General features: G+C 36.5%; 1 protein-coding gene across 11 annotated transcripts in view; it reads left to right on the forward strand.

Moving 5' to 3' along the window:
- Positions 1–13,998, forward strand: part of lrp1aa (low density lipoprotein receptor-related protein 1Aa) — a 222,310-nt gene that overhangs the window by 49,953 nt on the left and 158,359 nt on the right. For all 11 annotated transcript variants that reach the window (XM_087272962.1, XM_087272960.1, XM_087272961.1 and 8 more), the window contains exon 3: positions 12,254–12,391. In XM_087272962.1, coding sequence (XP_087129088.1) covers positions 12,325–12,391 — 67 coding nt within the window. In that variant the 5' untranslated portion in view covers positions 12,254–12,324. The remainder of the gene's footprint in view (positions 1–12,253; positions 12,392–13,998) is intronic.

Consider the following 13,998-nt stretch of genomic DNA (forward strand, 5'->3'; position numbering starts at 1 on the left):
GTCAAGTTTGCACACAATAAGATTATTCTGCCTTTGAAAATGCTTAGATGATGGTGTCGAGGTTTTGAAAGTTTCTGATTGGCTCCATTTGAGTTAATGTGAGGCACAATGGTAGAATAGTATTGAAGGAAAAGCTCAACACACTGCTTCCTTGTGTGACAACATGGGAAAATCAACAAGCCAGAATGAACAACAAAGCCAGATTACCATTAGCTGAATGACATTGGGAAAAGACTAATGTTGGAGACATGTCCTGTGCTCTGATGGAGCTAAGATTGAACTGTTTGGCCATAATGAGCAGTGTTACATTTGGAGGACAAAGAGGAAAGCGCACAAGCCTAGGAACACCATCCCAACTGTGCAGTATGGGGGCGGCAGCATCATGTTGTGGGGCTGTTTTGCTGCAGGAGGGACTGGTCCACCTCACAGCAGAGATGGCATCATGAAGAAAGAACATTCAGATCAAGACATCAGCCAGGAAATAAAAACTTGCCCACATATGGGTCTTCCAAACAGACCATGACCCTAAGCACACTGCCAAATGAGTTCAAATGTGCTTTAAGGACAACAGAGTGAATGTTTTGGAGTGGCCATCACAAAGCCCTGATCTCAATCCTGTAGAAAATTTGTGGGCAGAGTTGAAAAAGCTTGTGCGATCAAGCCTACAAATCTGACTTAGTAACAGCAATTCTATCTGAAGGAATGAGCCAAAAATTCTGAAAACTATTGTGAGAAGCTTGTGGAAGGAGAACCAAAACATTTGACCAAAGTTATACCGTTTAAAAGCAAAGCTAAAAATACCAAGAAAATGTGTGTAAACGTTTGACTGTCTAGAAATTAATAAAAAATTCTCCCAAAAAACAATTCTCTTATTATTCTGGCATATAGCAAATGTAAATCATTTAGGTAATCCTTACAGACCTAAAATAATGAACGTTTAGTCTGATTTACCATCAGACATTTTTAATATATATATATATATATATATATATATATATATATATATATATATATATATATATATATATATATATATATATATATAATAAAAAGTAACTAGTAACTATTTACTTGAGTAATTTATTCATCAGACTTTTTTTAATTTTACTCGAGTAACTTTTAAGATTGTTATTTTAACTTTTACTTGAGTGAAAATTTCCGCGAGTACTTGCACTTTTACTTGAGTTCAGATTTTAGATACTCTACCCACCTCTGTGTACATGCGACTTTTCAGCTTTTTTATTTTTAATAAATTTGCAACAATTTCAAAAACTCTTGTTTCACATTGTCATCATGGTGGATTGTGTGTAGAATGTTGAGGAAATAAATGAATTTAATCCATCTTGGAATAAGGCTGTAACAAACAAAAAAAAAAAGTGGAAAAAGTGAAGCGCTATCAATACTTTCCAGATGCACTGTACTGTACATTTAACATTATGAAGTAACATTTCACCAGTTACATGTATATAACATTTGTTTAAACATATATTGTCTGTAAAAAATTCATTAGATGATTTTACTTTTAAAAAGTGAGTAATCCTGTTACTTCTGAAGTGATTAGTTGACTGAAATGAGTTAGTAAACCTTTCCCAGAGATGGGTTGCGGCTGGAAGGGCATCCGCTGTGTAAAAACCTGCTGGATAAGTTGGCGGTTCATTCCGCAGTGGCGACCCCAGATTAATAAAGGGACTAAGCCGACAAGAAAATGAATGAATGAATGAATGAATTAGTAAACCTGTTGATTTTATTATGTTCTGTAAGCGTGTGTAATTGTGTTTGGCAACAAGAAGCTGTGATCACTGCTGATAGTTCCTGCCATGTGTGGAAACCTCATGTTTGATGAAGTTGTAAGGAGAGAAGTAAGATGTACAATGATCTTATTCACATATGAATGCACCGGCGACTAGGATTGGCTCATTTCTGTTGTATTACATGAGTGATTTATGAGATGGAAATGTCTTTCTTGGGTAAATTGACAGTGGTAAGATTATGTCTAGTTCTAGTTTAAGATGCAGGGAGTAATATGTTCTATTGTACATGTCATGGGATATTATAGGTTAGATTCTGGGTCCTTTTTTAAAGTTATGTTCTGTAAGTGTGTGTAATTGTATTTGGCTAAAAAGAAGCTGGGATCTCTGCTGATGGTTCATGCCATGTGTGGAAACTTCAAGTTTAATGAAGTATTAAGGAGAGAAGTAAGACATGCATTGATGTTATTCATGCATGAATGCACCAGTGACCTGGAATGGCCCATTACGCTTCTATTATGTGCATGAGTTATGAGACAGAAATACCTGACATGGACAATTTGAGTTGAACATTTCACTGATATGAGCCTCAGGGGCCAATATTTCAGATGGTGTGATAGACGTCAACAAAATAGTATTTAGATTTAGCTAAATCATACATCACAGTTACTGCTTAAAATGCACATAACTATTTGATGCACAACTATTTTTTTGACCACCAGAAATTGTTTGGCTTGTTGGGAACTATTGCTATTGTTTCCTATAGATGTAATAATAATAATAATAATAATAATAATAATAACATTAATAATAATAGTAATAATAATAATAATAACAATAATAATAATAATAACAATAATAATAATAATAATAGTAATAATAATATTAATAATAATAATAATAACAACAAAAACAACAACAATAATAGTAATAGTAATGATAATAATAAATAATAATAATATTAATAATTCAATTCAATTCAGCTTTATTTGTATAGCGCTTTTATAATGTCAAAGCAGCTTCACATAAATGGTCATAGTAACTGGAACAGTGTAGTTCAGTTTTTTTAATAATAATAATAATAATAATAATAATAATAATGATAATGATAATAATAATATTATTATTATTAATAATAATAATAATAGTTATAATAATAATAATAATAATAATAATAATAATATAATATTAATATTAATATTAATAATAATAATTATAATAATAAAATAATAATAATAAATAATAATATTATTGTTAATATTATTAATAATAATAATAATAATAATAATAATAATAATAATAATAATAATAATAATAATAATGATAATAATAATAATAATAATAATAAATAATAATAATAAAATTACGCATTAAAGCAAAAACCAGAACAATTTCTTTTTGGTAATTTTTGCTCAACTTTTGTTCTGTGATAGTTTGTTCCACATTTAAAATATAAACATTTCTTCAGATCTTTGAAATCAACCAAGGCAAACATCACAGTAATATACAAAATAATTATGTAAAATCAGCTCAAAACATTGGTGTTTACAAATGCACATGAGATCATTACTTCATATCATTTGAAGAATAAAAATATTAGCAATAATCCAGCTAAAATAGCCTTTTTTATTTCCAATTTTGATTAAACTGCAAACAAAAGCCTTTCTTACTTAGAGTCTTTGTCTTGTTTCTAGTCCAAATATCTAAAAATTCTTAAGTCAAGAAGTATTTACTCGACTTATAATTTTTCTCACCCCACTGGCAGATTATTTAGCTTGATTTAAGTAAAAACTCACTTCATTTCGGCTCATTATTTGATAAAAAGAAACATTTTTTCTTTGTCAAGTAAATGCTACTTGATTTAATTTTCTCTTAATGAAGTGTACTTGGTCCCAAATAATGAACAAAAAGCAAAACAAAACATTGATCAGTATTTTTCCGCTGTTTTTAAAATGCATAGGGAATTCATTGCACACTAGGCAGTGTTCTAGAAGTAGTAGTAGGCTAGTATTCTGAACACAGCCGGTGCGTTGTGTGTCTGCTTGCTCTATAGTTTGTTTTCCACTGGGCCGGATGGCAGTCTGAGATTTATGATATGGCTGACCGGCGGCGGCTTTTGGGGTAAACCACACACTGCAGAATAGAAACTAGTCTAAATCTGACCGGGGAGACTCCACTGATAAACTCTTTCACATTTGCCTGAGCAGAGTTTGTAATTTGTTTTCAGTCAGTTTTTCAGTGTTATTTAAAGCTGATCAAGACCCAAAATGCCTGTTGATTTGCAGTGTTGGGAGTAAAGCGTTACAAAAGTAATGTATTTCAGTAACAAATTACTTTTTCCTGTAATGCAGTAGTGTAAGGCATTACTAATACATTTTCAGTAATATTTTACTCGGTGCATGTTTAGTAACACACGCGTTACAACAAACTTTTCGCCCATAAGACATTAACAAATAAAAGATACCCCAATTAAGTTCTGTTTCCTTTTCGTGTTTAGTAAATATACGCATGTCTGGTCATACATCTCCCTCTGGCTATTGGAACTTTTTACTATGAAGGTGGAATGATTTTAGTCTCTGAGCTTGAGGTCCGAGGCTATTGTTTTAGCCCGGTTCGCAGTGACGTTAAGCCCTAACGCGCAGCGGGAAAGCAACAAATAGATGAAAATGGCAGAAAGACAGTACAATCGCGAGATGGACATGTGTGTTGGTGTGGGTTTCCTCTGGGTGCTCCGGTTTCCCCCACAGTCCAAACACATGCGCTATAGGGGAATTGATAAACTAAATTAGCCGTAGTGTATGAGTGTGTGTATGAATGAGTATTTATGGGTGTTTCCCAGTACTGGGTTGCAGCTGGAAGGGCATCCGCTGTGTAAAACAAAGGCTGGCGGTACTGATAAATAAAGTAACTAAGCCGAAAATTATTGAATGAGTAAATAAAGTAACAGTTACACTGTAAAAACATCTTACTACCTTAAATTGTTTTAAGAGTTCACCCTTAGCTGATGATTGATTATAAAGCGTGTTTGGCATGCTGTTCCGGGAGAGAGCCCTGAGCTCAGAATATCCTCGAGCCTGGGGCTCCCTCCCGTTTGCAAGGCAAGAGGGGAGTTTGAGCTCAGGTAGATCTGGAGAACTCCCCTGCTGTAGCTAATGAACAGATAGTGAGCGCTCTTTAGAGATAACTACTGACTATGAGCATGTCTATGGTGCCGATTTGGATTAGTCAGTTAACATTAGTTGCATGTTTTTTGACGGATTCTTCAAAATGAAGATGGCTGTGATATGGAACTGAGGGTATTTATAGTGGCTTAGGAATCGTCTGATTGGTGAATCATAAATTGAATTATGCAGGGCCGGCTGCAAGCAATCATCAGCACATGATCCTCTCGAAAATTAGTTTATAAATAAACTTCACTTAGTTATACCAAATGAAAATTTCTAGTCGTCTCAACTTGCATTAGTCAAACAGACTAAAAATATTTGGCTAAACCTTGTATAACTGTAATAAATTTGTTAAAACCTGATTAACTTATTAAAATAAGTAAAACATTTGCCATCATTTTTTGTCATATAATGTTTGGACAGTTTACTACTTTTAAAATGTTGTATATCCCAAATTAATGACTTTATAGCAACATTCCAAGTGCACCTATTATTCCCTCTTTAACAAGATGGAAAATAAGTCTTGAGAAGTTTCAGCTCAAAATACCACACAAATGATGTAACTCTCTGAAACTGACTCTTCCAAATTGTGTTGCTTTGGTGACTGTCGCTTTAAATTCAAATGAGATCGTGCTCTTTTCAGAAGAGGGCGGAGCTACAAATGCCTGTGTGTCACCATAGTGGCAGACACGAAAACAAGCCTGCTGTCCTATGCTAATAAGGGAGAGATGGTCACTAGTGGGCGGGGCTTTCCCCCTCTGATGACACGTACAAAGGAAGAATGTCAATCAAAGTGTTTCTGCAGACTGATCTGATCAAGTCTGATTATAAAAAACACAATTAATCAATTTTCATCATTAAAGGCTGGATGTATTCACACACTGCTGACACACAAATGTGTTAAAAAGGGATTTTTGCACAGTTGGTTCCCTTTAAACCATTTTAAAAAGCTGAAAACAGCACAAGGCGTTGTTTTGGATAAAAGAAATTGTAATTGAGTTATAATTGTCTTCAACGGACCGTTATGTAAGTCAGATCCTCCAGTTATTCAGCCTTTGAGTTCAAATCTGCCTCCGCTGAACAGCTCACCCTTGGCCTAAATAGCTTTACCTGCTTCGAGTTCCTTCAAGCATCTGCTATCTATAAATCAGAGAAATAAACTGGACGTCAGCAAGTGAAAACGGCAGTCGTTTTTTTTCACATCGCCTCTTTATATTCTCAGTGTTTGTCTGATTTGTCGGAGTGGCGTGTGGTCGTGTCATAGGGCCCCGGGGTCACTCACGTCTCCCACGTGATGCCGCTTTTTTTCCAGAGTTTTTCATGTGTCTGTGGTTTCTGACTGAGCGGCGAGAGTTTCCACCTCCAGATCTTCTGGAACGCCACATGTGATCATAATATTACAAGAGGCTTATGGTCTGAGCACACGCCTGTGCAAGAGTCCACAATCCCCGGCTCAGAAACAATGCCAAAGCTTTCTCTGAGATTAGAAACCTTTTGTAATGTTATTCAAAAGGACGTGGGGTTTTTCACTTACTTCATTTTAATATTTATTATTAATATTATGGTATGGAGTGTGCCAGTTTAGGTTCAGTTCAAAACACAGGTCAGATTTGTTTATTATAATGTGTTAAAGAGTGTCATGTTGGGGGCGTGTACACAGCTCGCTGTTTTAGGGGCGTGTTGCTCCACATTAAAATTAGTTTCGACTTCCCACCCAACTTAAAAAGGAGGCGGAGCCAAGAGCTGCAACAGACAGAGAGGAGCAACATGAGTGACAGACCAGCATTCAGCCGTACATGTACGACTCGGACACAGACCAAGCAGAGAGTACTGTTGAGGAATCAATATTCCTAATGTGCCAGAATGTGTCAGAGCCGTACTTACAAAATCATTTGTGTCTTTGTATAGTTTTATAGCCACTATGTATTAATGCATGCGACATCCGTACAGGGATGCAATAATTAACCGGTTTCACTATTAACCGCGCTTTAATTCTAGATCCAAATCCAGAAACACACCAATAACCTATAGCTGATAAGTAATTAAAAAAAAAAAAAAAAAAATATATATATATATATATATATATATATATATATATATCGGCCAATATATCGGATATCGGCTCAGGATCTGTAGTTATCGGTTATCTGTATTAGTAAAAAATAAATAAAATCGGGCATCCCTGCTATTTTTGATAATCAGGCTTGATTAACAGTCTGCAGAAACACTATGATTGACATTCTCCCTTTGTACGTGTCATCAGAAGGGAAAAGCCCCGCCCACTAGTGACCATCTCATTAGCATAAACAGCCCGGAATGAGAAGCAGCCGTCTGTCCATGAGAGTTTTATCTGCCATTATGCAGACACAAAGGCATTTGTAGCTCCGCCCTCTTCTGAAAAGAGCACATTCTCATTTGCATTTAAAGCAATAATTAACAGGTTTCACTATTAACCGCGCTTTAATTCGTCACTGGTAATTAATCATGAAGGCTTCTCAACAGCGTGTTTCTGCACAGATCAAAACTGCGGCAACTAAACAAAGTGATGCCAACTGTGTGCTAGTTTAAAGTTTCGAGCTTGTACATCAAGACTAATAATCACACACGCTGGATTAACTTTGACTGAGGCCTAGGCACTCGAACCAACGACCTTCTTGCTGTGTGGCCACAGTGCTAACCACTGAGCCACCATGTCGCCAGGGTTAATCCAACTTAATGTTAAAGTAGTCATGTTTAACATCAGAATTCATGTAGAAAAAACTACATTACCCACAATGCTGTGCAGAAAATGCCATTAGAGTCTTTAGCTGCAGTCCAGTCCATTTTTATGCCCTTCTCTTGCTAATATTCCTCTCGTTCCCTCGGATGTACGTCATTTATTATGTCATTCAAGTGTCTACTACTGGTGGAGCATCTAAATGGGTTTAAATGCAAGCCCTAAACCTTGAGTATTTGGGAACTTTACTGTTGTGACATCACAATTGCATTGCATTCTGGGACATATAGCTCACAATCAAGGGAGTTTCTTTGTTTTAGCGTCACTCGCTGGACGTTTAATTTGGACTACTCTACAAAACGTGAATTGCAAAACAAATGCAATGTAATTTCTTTGGAAAAATGTCACACCATGCATACATTTTTCCTCTCCATCCTCCTGACAAGTACATCAGTCAGCTGCGCGTGTATGTTTCTACCTCAACACTAATAACTGGACTTCTGAAATCCCTCCTGGAGTCACTGTGAAGCCGGACTGCTCTGCTGGAGGTCAGAGAAGGCATTAACAGATGCTCTCGGTTGTTGAGAGACAGGCTGGTTTCCCTGCGCACCTCTGGGACTTTTACACCTTCAGCATGAGAGTTTACAGATGGCACACATCATCAGCCGTTTGAGCTCCAGTCCTCCAGTGGGAGCTAGAGAGAGCAGAACTACTTCAGCTCTTTTTTCTCTCTCTCTCTCACACATTTAGCACAGCCACTTCAAGAGGCATCTAATATTTATACAGGTCACAGGCAAAAAGGGGGTTTCCAAGCATCTAAACATTAAAAATGCAATGGTTTTAGGAATGTGTGCTGCTTATTTTGACTCTAAATCGTCATTGAGAGCAACACTAGTTTATAAAAGTGTGTATATAGTGTATATTTAGGTTAAGAATTATTTGATGACATATTAAAAGACTCATTTTAAGCATCACATTGTGGCACCGAAACATTAAATTAATAGTCATTTAAAATATTTATGGTTCGCCACTATAAAACCACTTCAAACCACTAGATTTGACCCATTTGACAGCAATATATTTTTAACAATTCAAAATAAATCTCACATTTCTCTGAGAATCCTAAAACCTGAGAATCTTGTATATTGTGCATCATTTATTTATAATTTCTCTTCACGCCTAATTTGAGAATGAAGTCTTCTCAATAGAAACCCAGTGTCATAATAACTTATTAAAACAGTGACTTCATGCGTGTTATTTGTTCTGGCGCAGTATCGATGATCTCATCGGTTCAGGGGAATGTTATTGTCTTGAACTCTGCTGAGTTGCATCAGTTCTTCTGCAGGAAAAACACGTTCGCTCATTTGTGGTCAATAATTTGAGGACTTGCGGTGAGTTTTCACTCCACGCCCAGCGCTCTGTCCAGTCCAGACACACACATACAGCTCATCCAGTGACTCAAACACAAACACATGACTGCACACTTATGGACACAGTCATAATACAGCCGTAAATGGGGATTTTTAACCAACTGCAGAAGAAAGACAGAAAGAAAATGCCACTGAATGATTCATGAGGTTAAAAAAGCTCAATTGTTTAAACACTAGAGTAAACCTTTTCTAAAACGGGTCTATGTGCTGCTGCATTAAAGAGGATCTATTATGCAAAACGCACTTTTATAAGGGGTTTAAACACAGTTATGTGTCAGCAGTGTGTGAATATATTCAGCTTCTGGTAGTAAAAATGTACTAGGTTTATCTCTAAACAGCAGGTGGCAGAATTCTACACCTAACACCTAGATCCATATCCAGAAATACACCATTAACCTATAGGTGAGAAGTAAAATAAAAAAAGATCGTGCAGAAAGATTTTAAACGTTTATATTTATAATTATCGGCCAATATATCGGATATCGGCCTCAGGATCTGTAGTTATCGGTTATCGGTATTGCTAAAAAATAAATTAAATTAGTGCATGCCTACTTTTTTTGAAACTTAATTCTTTTATGAGTGATCTAAAATGTCTTCAGAGGTTTTAAATGTCTTTTTATTCGCTTTATTAGCTTTGTACATTAATTAAAATCCACACAGTTTTATTTTATTCAGTAGTTGTTGTTAGTTTAAGAAATTGGGTACGTTTATTGATTAAAAGATTACCACAATGGACTACTAAAGGACAAGCAGGTGGCTACATCCAGAAAAAAGAATGGCTCTCTATGGCCCTTTGTAGGACAATACATTTTCTTTTGTAAACTATAATACTTTTAGGTTCATCACTATCCAGCAGGTGGCAGAATTCTACACCTAACACCTAGATCCATATGCAAAAACACAACAATAACCTATAGCTGAGAAGTAGGAAAAATATATATATATATATATATCGGCCAATATATCGGATATCGGCTCAGGATCTGTAGTTATCGGTTATCTGTATTAGTAAAAAATAAATAAAATCGGGGCATCCCTGCTATTTTTGATAATCAGGCTTGATTAACAGTCTGCAGAAACACTATGATTGACATTTTCCCTTTGTACATGTCATCAGAAGGGGAAAGCCCCACCCACTAGTGACCATCTCATTAGCATAAACAGCCCTGAATGAGAAGCAGCCGTCTGTCCATGAGAGTTTTATCTGCCATTATGCTGACACAAAGGCATTTGTAGCTCCGCCCTCTTCTGAAAAGAGCACAATCTCATTTGCATTCAAAGCGACAGTCACCTAAGCGGATCAAAAATCAGGATTAAAGCCTAAAAGGGTCCGTTTCAGAGAGTTATAAAACCTTATTTGTGTGGTATTTTGAGCTGAAACTTCACTACACACTCTTGCTACATCAGAGACGTGTTTTACATCTTGTTAAAGGGGTATAATAGGTCACCTTGATTGCATTTGGTGGATTATTTTATTCAGAATGACCTGTATTGCATTCAAGCACACATTTAATCAGTTTTGGCTTGCTCTGAATGTCGAATGCATTGCTTTGCTGCTTTATTAGTGTCACGCTTTGCTGTTTAATCTACAGGTACTAAATTGTAGTGTTCTTTCCAAATATTTTGTCTACACTGTGAACATGCATACCAGGGTAAAGTTAGGAATTCATGTAATGTTGTTGAGAAGCGTCTTCAGCTGCACCAAGGCTTCATTTATTTATTATACTACAGTAAAAATGACAATACTGTAAAATATGTGTGCAATTAAACATAGCTGTTTTCCATGTAAATATATCGTAACGTAATTTATTCGAGTGATTCAAAGGCTGAATATTTTTTATCATATTCATACTTTTCTATTGATAACATTTATTAAAGTGAAGACTTTCCTCAAAAATAATTATGCCATGCCTTTTTTTAGTATATGAAGTATAACACTCATTGTTAGTTTTGATAACCTACTGAGAACGTTAGGGAGATGTTCCTAGAACATTAATATAATGTCTATGGAATGTTCTAATAACACTTTAAATAACATTCTGTAACATGAGACATGAGATATTAATGAAAATGATTGAAAACATTTTGAATAATCTTCTTATAACCAAACTATTATGTTATATACACATCGTCTAAACAAATCAATGTTTCGAACATTTAAAGAACGCTCGAATAAGTAACAGTGCATAACGGGAACGTTAAAGAAACGTTTTTAGACCCCATAATTTGTTGGCTGAGTGAATATTTTGATGCAAATAAAGCAGTTTGTGTTGTGATCGCCAGCAGTGCCAAACTACAATCCCCAGAAGTCATTGCACTTATCACTCCTGCCACAGCTGAAACTCATTATGGACTGATTACATGACTACTTTAGGCCCAATCACAATACTATTTTTTTTTACCCCTCCCCCTTCCCCTTGGCCCTTAAAAACAGAAAGTGAAGGGGAAGGGCTTCAAAATTTACTCTTAAGAAAGGGGACACCACTACAGCACCTGCACACATCATCATATGTCATTATGAGCTCTTGCTTCATATAAGATCAGGCGATCGCGACCTCATGCTACTGTTAGTGGTGGGCAAAGCGAGGCTTCAGGAAACACTGAAACAAAGCTTCGAAACGTTTTAAAACCCGTCTCTAAAGTGACACCTAGTGGTTATTTTTATGTATTGCTCTGAAACGTCTTCAGCAAAGAAACGGTTACGCAAATTGGGGTTATTAAACCCCACGTTGTACAGTTGAAGCATCAAGTGATTTAGTGAAGCAGTGGGAGTTCCAGATTAGCATGTAGAGATGATGGGTTCGAATCCAGGGTGATGCAGCTATATACAGTATATTAAACCCGGGCCATTTGGAGCACTAAAACTTAGTACACACGCACCACAAGGCTACATGAGATATAGTTTTTCTATCTGACCCTGTAAGTCAAACACAGATTCGCCAGATCTCGAAATGCTTCTGAAATTGCCGATGCTTTGAATTGCTTTAGTCACGTGACCTGGTGTTTAAAGGCATTTTAGTCATGTGACCTGTGTATTTCGGATCATGCATCGTGCAGTGTTTTGACTCACTTGTGCTTCGGGATCTCGACACTTTACATTTGTTTGCACCTGTTTGAGTGTTGCCTGTCTGACACTTCTTTGCTAATAAACTGCACGTGGATCCTCACTTCTGTTTTCCCGTTTCTCTCTCCCAGGTCCTCATAACCGTGTGTCTCGATGTCCTCCTAATGAACATCAGTGTCTGGGTTCAGACTTGTGTATTCACATGAGCAAACTGTGTAACGGCGTCCCGGACTGCACTGACGGAGGAGACGAGGGCCCGCACTGCAGAGGTACACACTGGCCACCACCACAATTTCAGATTACACCATCGTTATAAATACTACGCTATAAAAAATATCTGTTACTCAACAGTTTTCTTAATTTGTGATATTTATATGTCTATTTGTCATTGTGAGTTGCAATTTGGGATGTTGAACTCTGCTCCGTCCCCTTTTGATGTCGAAAATTCAACTCCACATTTTAACTAAGTGACTTTTATTGACATTTTAGTCATTTGAAATAATATAATGTATAAGAAATGATATCTAGAGAAATGAGTGCAGAAAATGCACTGGTGGCTCATTACAAGGCTTTTGTAGTGTAATATACAACACCAACCCAGACAATATAGCACTGCGCACTATTATAAATGATAATAAAAGTCACTTTTTCAAATTTTGCCTAGTGAAAAGTTGCTGGAAGAGCGATCAAAGTATCATAAAGCAATAAAAAAAGCAGAAATAAACGGGGAAAAATAAAAACATGAATCACAAAATACGGAAAACTGCTCATTTATGGTTCAAGAGTTCGCCCTTAGCTGATGATTGATTGTGGAGCGTGTTTGGCATGCTGTCCCGGGAGAGAGCCCTGAACTTGTGAGATCCTCGAGCCTGGAGCTCCCCTCCATTGCAGGTCCAGAGGGAAGTCCGAGTTCAGGTAGGTCTCGAGAGCTCCCCTGTCAGTTTAGATTTGTCAGTTTACTTATGTTACATGTTTTTGGTCTGTGGGAGGAAACCGGAGAGCCAGGTGACAACCCATGCAAACATGAGGAGAACATGCAAACTCCGTGGTGCTAACCACTAGGCCTCCGTGCTGCCCTGACAAGGAAATGGGAGGAGTAGGGGTGGAAGGGGGGATTCTTCAAGACGAAGATGGCTGAATTAAGATACTCTGGTTATTTATAGTGGTTAAGGAATCATCTGATTGTAAATCAGTGTTAGCTAATGTGGACCAGGTGCTATCAATCATTAGCGTGTGCTTCTCTCAAAATTAGTTTATAAATAAACTTCACAGAGTTTTACAGAGTAGTGATGCAAATCTTTTTTTTTTTTTTTTTGGTTGAAATGAACTGATACTAACTCCTGAATCTCTTATTATTTAAGCATGGTATTTTTTTTTCTGTGTTCTAGTAAAATTGTTTTACATACAGACATCAGCATTTTCAAAATGATTTACATTTTCATGGCTAAAAATGCAGTATTCCCGATGTGCGGCCAGTAGTTTGCACAAGGAGACGGTTCCTAAAAGTGAGCAAAACTACATAACATAAAGGAGTTTTTAGGTTTTCAGAGAATATCTTAAATATACTTTATGATGTTGTTTGGACATGGCAGATTATTCACACGTTTTTCATTTGAGAGTTTAGTTAGTTTTCAAAATCGCATTATTTATTTACTAACTGTTGTTTAAGACTTGCACTTATAGGGGTAGTTCACCCAAAATCAAAAATTCATTCATCCACTTATTTTCCTTCGGCTTAGTCTCTTTATTCATCAGGGGTGTCGCCACTGCAGAATAAACCAACAACTTATCCAGCATATGTTTTGCACAGCGTATGCCTTTCCAGCTGCAACCCAGTACTGGGAAACATCCAAACACACTCATTTACATACACTAT

This window comes from Danio rerio, chromosome 11 (assembly GCF_052040795.2).
Source record: "Danio rerio strain M-AB ecotype USA chromosome 11, GRCz13ab, whole genome shotgun sequence".
Classification (NCBI taxonomy): domain Eukaryota; kingdom Metazoa; phylum Chordata; class Actinopteri; order Cypriniformes; family Danionidae; genus Danio; species Danio rerio.